General features: G+C 40.3%; 1 protein-coding gene across 1 annotated transcript; it reads left to right on the top strand.

Annotated features, from left to right (window-relative positions):
* The first annotated feature begins 259 nt into the window (after positions 1-259).
* On the top strand, positions 260-4,817 carry PABPC5 (poly(A) binding protein cytoplasmic 5). The gene is made up of 2 exons (XM_004022513.6): positions 260-469; positions 1,015-4,817. The coding sequence occupies exon 2, from the start codon at positions 1,156-1,158 to the stop codon at positions 2,302-2,304; it is 1,149 nt and encodes a 382-aa protein (XP_004022562.1). The 5' UTR covers positions 260-469; positions 1,015-1,155; the 3' UTR covers positions 2,305-4,817.
* The last annotated feature ends 1,503 nt before the right edge of the window (positions 4,818-6,320 follow it).

Raw genomic sequence — 6,320 nt, 5'->3', positions numbered from 1 at the left:
ACAGTTCTCTGCACCTAGGTTCTCTCCACCTAGGTCGTCACCTCCTTTGACTTGATTTTTGGGTCAGCAGCCTAAACGTAATATTTTAAATTAATAAATAAATTTTCAAAACTAAGAAAAAATCTAGAAACCTTTTCAATCTATTTTTTTAACATCTTGGCAGAGACCAAGCGGGAAGAAGCGGGAAGTTCCTTAGCACGGTTCCGGGTTTCCTTGTGCCCCGCCCGTCCGCTCGCCCCACCACAGCTACAGGCTTTTTAGTCCCTGGGTCGGTCTGTCCTGCGGGAACAATCCCCGTCCGCCCGTCCGCGCTCTGCCCGCCCGCCGGGCATCTGCCCTTCTCTCCTGACTCCGCCCCGCATCTGTCCGGAGCCGCTTCGCGTCCGAGCTGACCCAGTGCGCGTCCGCCAGTCAGCCCCTCCGGACCCGCCGCGAGTCTCAGGCTGCCGAAATCGCCGCGCGTCACTCGGTCCGTACCCAGTGGGCATCTTGGGTATCTGGGCGGTCTCCGGTCCCCCGCGCGCGTGTCTGTCTGTCTGTTTCTCTGTGCGATTCGCTGCTTGCAGCCTGCCTGCCTGGCCGCAGGGCACCAAGTGTCCAGTTTGCCCTTTCGCTGACGCTGAGTGTCGGTAGCGCGGCCTTAGTGAGCCGCGAGCCCGCCTGCGAGCGGCCAGGCGGCCGGCGGAGGAATACACGCTCGGCCCCTGCGCTTGTTGTCATCATTTTAAACCCACGGGAGCGTGAGGCCTATTTTTATGCAGAAAATTGGTCGTGAGGCCTCTGTCGACAAGGCCAGATGTGGGGAGCCAGCCTGCTGCTTGGTGATTTCTTACTATTTAGCGGGGGAAGGGACATTTCTTTCCTCCTACTGGCTTTTGAAACTGATTTTAGATCTGAATGGGTGGAAATTCTAAGCCCCCTTAGGCAGAATGGATTCGTTATTGGGGTGCTTTTTTGTCTGATGCGTTTGTTCTGAGCCTGCTGACCAGCTGTTTCTGAACTTCCTTTCCTCAGCCTCAACAGTGATTCTGAGTCTGCTTTTAGCTTTCTTCGCCTTGGCTTTTTTTCTGTTTGTGAACAGCTGTTTGGCCCATAGCTTAGAGAAAGCAGCCTTTTTTCCTCTCCCAAGAGAGCCTTCTCCCTGTGCTCAGAGAGATGGGGAGTGGGGAGCCTAATCCTGCTGGCAAGAAAAAGAAGTACCTCAAGGCTGCCCTGTATGTGGGTGACTTGGACCCAGATGTTACCGAGGACATGTTATATAAAAAGTTCAGGCCTGCTGGACCTCTGCGCTTCACCCGAATCTGCCGTGACCCAGTGACCCGCAGCCCCCTGGGCTATGGCTACGTTAACTTCCGCTTTCCTGCGGATGCTGAGTGGGCACTGAACACGATGAATTTTGATTTGATTAATGGCAAACCATTCCGTCTAATGTGGTCTCAGCCAGATGACCGCTTAAGAAAGTCTGGAATTGGAAATATATTCATCAAAAACCTGGACAAATCCATTGACAACAGGGCCCTTTTTTATCTGTTTTCAGCTTTTGGGAGCATTCTCTCCTGCAAAGTCGTATGCGATGACAATGGCTCTAAGGGTTATGCCTATGTGCACTTTGACAGCCTGGCCGCTGCCAATAGGGCCATCTGGCACATGAACGGAGTGCGGCTCAACAACCGCCAGGTGTACGTCGGCCGATTCAAATTTCCGGAAGAGAGGGCTGCTGAAGTTAGAACTAGGGACAGAGCGACTTTCACTAATGTTTTCGTTAAAAACTTTGGAGATGACATGGATGACGACAAACTGAAGGAACTTTTCAGTGAGTATGGGCCAACTGAGAGTGTTAAGGTAATAAGAGATGCCAGTGGGAAATCAAAAGGCTTTGGATTTGTGAGATATGAGACACATGAGGCTGCCCAAAAGGCTGTGTTAGATCTGCATGGAAAGTCTATCGATGGGAAAGTGCTCTATGTAGGGCGAGCACAGAAGAAAATTGAACGTCTTGCTGAGTTAAGGAGAAGATTTGAGCGGCTGAGATTAAAAGAAAAAACTCGGCCTCCGGGGGTGCCTATCTATATTAAGAACCTGGACGAGACCATTGATGATGAAAAACTGAAGGAGGAATTTTCTTCCTTTGGATCAATTAGTCGGGCCAAAGTGATGGTGGAGGTGGAGCAAGGCAAAGGGTTTGGTGTTGTCTGCTTCTCCTCTTTTGAAGAGGCTACCAAAGCAGTAGATGAGATGAATGGTCGCATAGTGGGCTCCAAGCCCCTGCAAGTCACTCTGGGCCAGGCCAGGCGCAGGTGGTGAGGATAAGAATGCTCAATTTGTTTCAGCCTTAAGCTGGTGCCTACTTAGTTTGGGCTACTTTGTGATAAGAGGTTATTTTATGTCAATTAACAGGTTTTTTTAAGTGAATACTTTCTTTTGGGAAAAAAAAAAAAAGTGAAACCAGAAAGCCTTGTTCATTTTAGTGAAGAACATAATTTCTAATTGTAAAACTGTCATTTTGTACTATTTTTCGATATAATATCCTTAGGAATATATAGAGTAAAGTTTATTCCTCCACACACTTGTCCTAAACCAATCAAGGTGAGTTACCTGAGTGTATGTCCTTCCTTATTTCACTAATACTACTAAATTTCATTTCTCCTAGGTCCTTACATCTGAGTCCATCACAGTGAAAACTTCTAACTTGCTTTTTGAGAAATCAGTAGAGCAGGGGAAAGTGTATGGGATCCAGTTAATGTTTATGCATAATTTGACTTTAAATTATTATTTAAAATGATTTTAAAAGATGTGAGCTTTTTCCTTCTTTTATTTATTTATATTTTTCTCTTTATTATACTGAGGGCATACCACAGACTTCATAGTGGATTTGAGTAAGTTTTGAGAGTTTCCACTATTAACTTTATAACTTCAATAAGCATATTGGTACTTTATCAATCAGTACATTAGAAGATTAACACTTTAAAGATTGATTTTTTTAAATTCTAAGTTTCATCTTAGAAACCTTTCCTGAGAGATTTGAAGACAGGCTAAGGAGCATTCTTATCACTCGTTTTGCTAAACTCTTTAGTAGGTATATTTGGATTGTGTTTAATTAACAAAAAAGGGGAATAACACTGAATTGCCTTTGTCTATAGTTAATTTTAGGATTACCTTCAGCCTTTGTCATGTCAATATAAAAGATAAACACTCCATGTAATGATACTGAAAACTAATTTGAAGAATAACTTCTATTAAACTTGTAATTACGTCTTGTAAACTGTTGAATATATTCACAAGATAATATTCACAGATGTTTCAAAATTAAAGAAAAGGTCCTCTCTCTTGATTAAGTAGCATGCCTCCATCATATGAGATCTCTTAATCCCGTATGATTCTCTTTTTGTCTAGCTGCTTGGAAGTTATGACATAATATTCTGTTCTATGTTGCAGTTATGTTATTTGCCCTGTGACTCCTATATTATGGATTTTCTGTGTTTCACTTGTAGTTCCCTCTTGTCTACACCCATCTACCTTTCAATCTGTATTACACTTACTTTCTTATTTTCTTTGGATTGTGCTGCTGCTCTGCTCAGTCACTCAGTCATCTTCAACTCTTTGAGACCTGGTAGACTGTAACCCACCAGGCTTCTCTGTCCATGGACTTTTCCGGGCAAGGATGCTGGAATGGGTCACCATTTTCTACTCCAGGGGATCTTCCTGACCCAGGGATTGAACCCATGTCTCTTGTGTCTCCTGCCTTGGCAAGCAGATTCTTTACAACTGCACCACCTGGGAAGCCCTTTTCTTTGGGATTGCCTTTCTGTTAATATATGCCAGTTCAAATCCATTTTGGAGTTAGAGAAATAAATACTTAATTTATATAAAACTTAAATTATTACTTTTTAAAAATAGCATTGACTCATACCACAAATCCAATCATAAGAAAATATTTTATCTCTATTGTCAGTTGATTTTTATTACTTTATGTAGAAATCTTTCATACATAAAACAACATAAATATATAATTTTTAACACTTCTGTTAACTCTTTGCCCATAAAATAATCAGAATAACTTGTTTCATGTAATTGTTTATCTACAGATTATGTGTATAGTGATTATCAAACATTTTCAAATGGAAATTATGGTTTTTATTGATTATAAACATAATACATGCTCCTTAAAAAAAAAAATTACAACGATCGATGCAGAAACTTACAAAGAAGGAAGTAAACTTCCCAGAGTTCCGAGACAACCACTATTAACTTTTTAAGTGTGTGCTTATCCTTTCATGCCTTTTCCTGTGTGTATACCACACTGTTTTACAAAAAAGAAAGAAAGAAAAGAAAATACACTATATGTATTTTTTTAAAATTTTAAGCCAAAACATAATCATCTGTTCATGTCAATAAATACCAATCTGTATCATCAATTAGTGACGACATAGTATTCCATTGTGTGGATGTACTACATCTTATCTAAGTAGTTCATTATGAAATGAGATTTATATGTTTTTCAATATTTTCTACATTTGTAAACAATGCTGTGATGAAAATCCTTGGTTAAAAACAGTATGAGTTATAAGAGCTTGACAAAAAATATCTATAGCATGTAAAAGCATAAATCTAGAAAAATAAAAATGCACATCATATTGATATATATGTACCTAAAATTTGAAAAGTGTTAATGGTATATTCTTCATTTAAACTGACAAAAGAAAAAACTAACAGAATATAATTTTTCATATTCTATGAGCCTACTTGCTTTACATCATTGTGATCATAAAATATATGAAAAGGAAGCAACTTCAAATAAAACTTAAAATACTTATCAATACATTGATAATTATTTTACCATATGTGCTCTCTATTCCTTTCCCCCCATTGCCAGTTTTCATTTGAATTTGTAAACCTAAAGTGTCAGTGTTAAGACCTTTGCAAATACTTTGATTCAGAATGAATCATGAAATATATATAGAAGCTAAAAACTTCAAATATAAGCATTTTATACACTTTGGGAAAATATTTAAGTATTTAAATTATTACTGTTTTGAAAAAGCTAGTCAGTATAAAGAAAAGGAGTAATTGTGTCTAGGTACAGATAAAATATACATGTTAGGACTCTGCAGATTAGTCAAAAGTACTCTGTAAATTCAGGACATAAAAAGCAGGGTTGAAGAGTGTAAAGGAAAGGTAATCTTTATTTAAACACAAACAGCTGGGTAAATTTTTCAATTTGTGTTTTTCATTTTTAGCTACATTTAATACATTTCTAATAGTTTAGGCTTCCAAGGAGGAGCCAAAGAACTGAACAGCTTAAATCAGTAAAAAAGCATTAAAAAATAGGTTATTATTCATTTTCTGCTGCTGCTGCTAAGTTGCTTCAGTCGTGTCTGACTCTGTATGACCCTAGAGACGGCAGCCCACCAGGCTCCCCCATCCCTGGGATTCTCCGGGCAAGAACACTTGAGTGGGTTGCCATTTTCTTCTCCAATGCATGAAAGTAAAAAGTGAAAGTGAAGTTGCTCAGTCGTGTCCGACTCTTAGCGACCCCATGGACTGCAGCCTACCAGGCTCCTCCACCCATGAGATTTTCCAGGCAAGAGTACTGGAATGAGTTGTCATTGCCTTCTCCGATTCATTTTCTAGCCCAAGATAATTAGCAAAAATTAATAAAACTATATTATCAATATCAACTTAATAGTGAACTATTTAATAAAATGTTTTTTATTTTTGTTTTTATTTTTATTTTTTTAGCTTTTCAAATTAGTCACCTGTACAGGTTTCAAATGTGCCTGCTGCTGCTGCTGCTAAGTTGCTTCAGTCGTGTCTGACTCTGTGCAACCCCATAGATGGCAGCCCAGCAGGCTCCCCCGTCCCTGGGATTCTCCAGGCAAGAACACTGGAGTGAGTTGCCATTTCCTTCTCCAATGCATGAAAATGAAAAGTGAAAGTGAAGTCACTCAGTCGTGTCCGACTCTTAGCGACCCCATGGACTGCAGCCCACCAGGCTCCTCCGTCCATGGGATTTTCCAGGCAAAAGTACTGGAGTGGGGTGCCATTGCCTTCTCCGTCAAATGTGCCTAGGGAGAAGGAAATTCAGAATATTTTTTTGTGATTGCAAACATCATAGTAGTGGTTATTTGGGGAAGGATTTCTTTTTTTCCAATAACTTATTACACGTATTTTTCTTCCATCTTTTTAAAAGGTTTGTATTTATTCATTTTTGGCTGTGCTGGGTCTTCATTGCTGTGGGGGCTTTTCTCTAGTTGCAGCAAGCAGGGGCCACTCTCTAGTTGTGGTGCTTGGGCTTCCTATTGTGGTAGCTTCTCTTGTTG

The sequence above is a fragment of the Ovis aries genome, chromosome X, assembly GCF_016772045.2.
Source record: "Ovis aries strain OAR_USU_Benz2616 breed Rambouillet chromosome X, ARS-UI_Ramb_v3.0, whole genome shotgun sequence".
NCBI classification, from domain to species: domain Eukaryota; kingdom Metazoa; phylum Chordata; class Mammalia; order Artiodactyla; family Bovidae; genus Ovis; species Ovis aries.
This window is presented reverse-complemented; position numbering and strand designations above follow the sequence as displayed.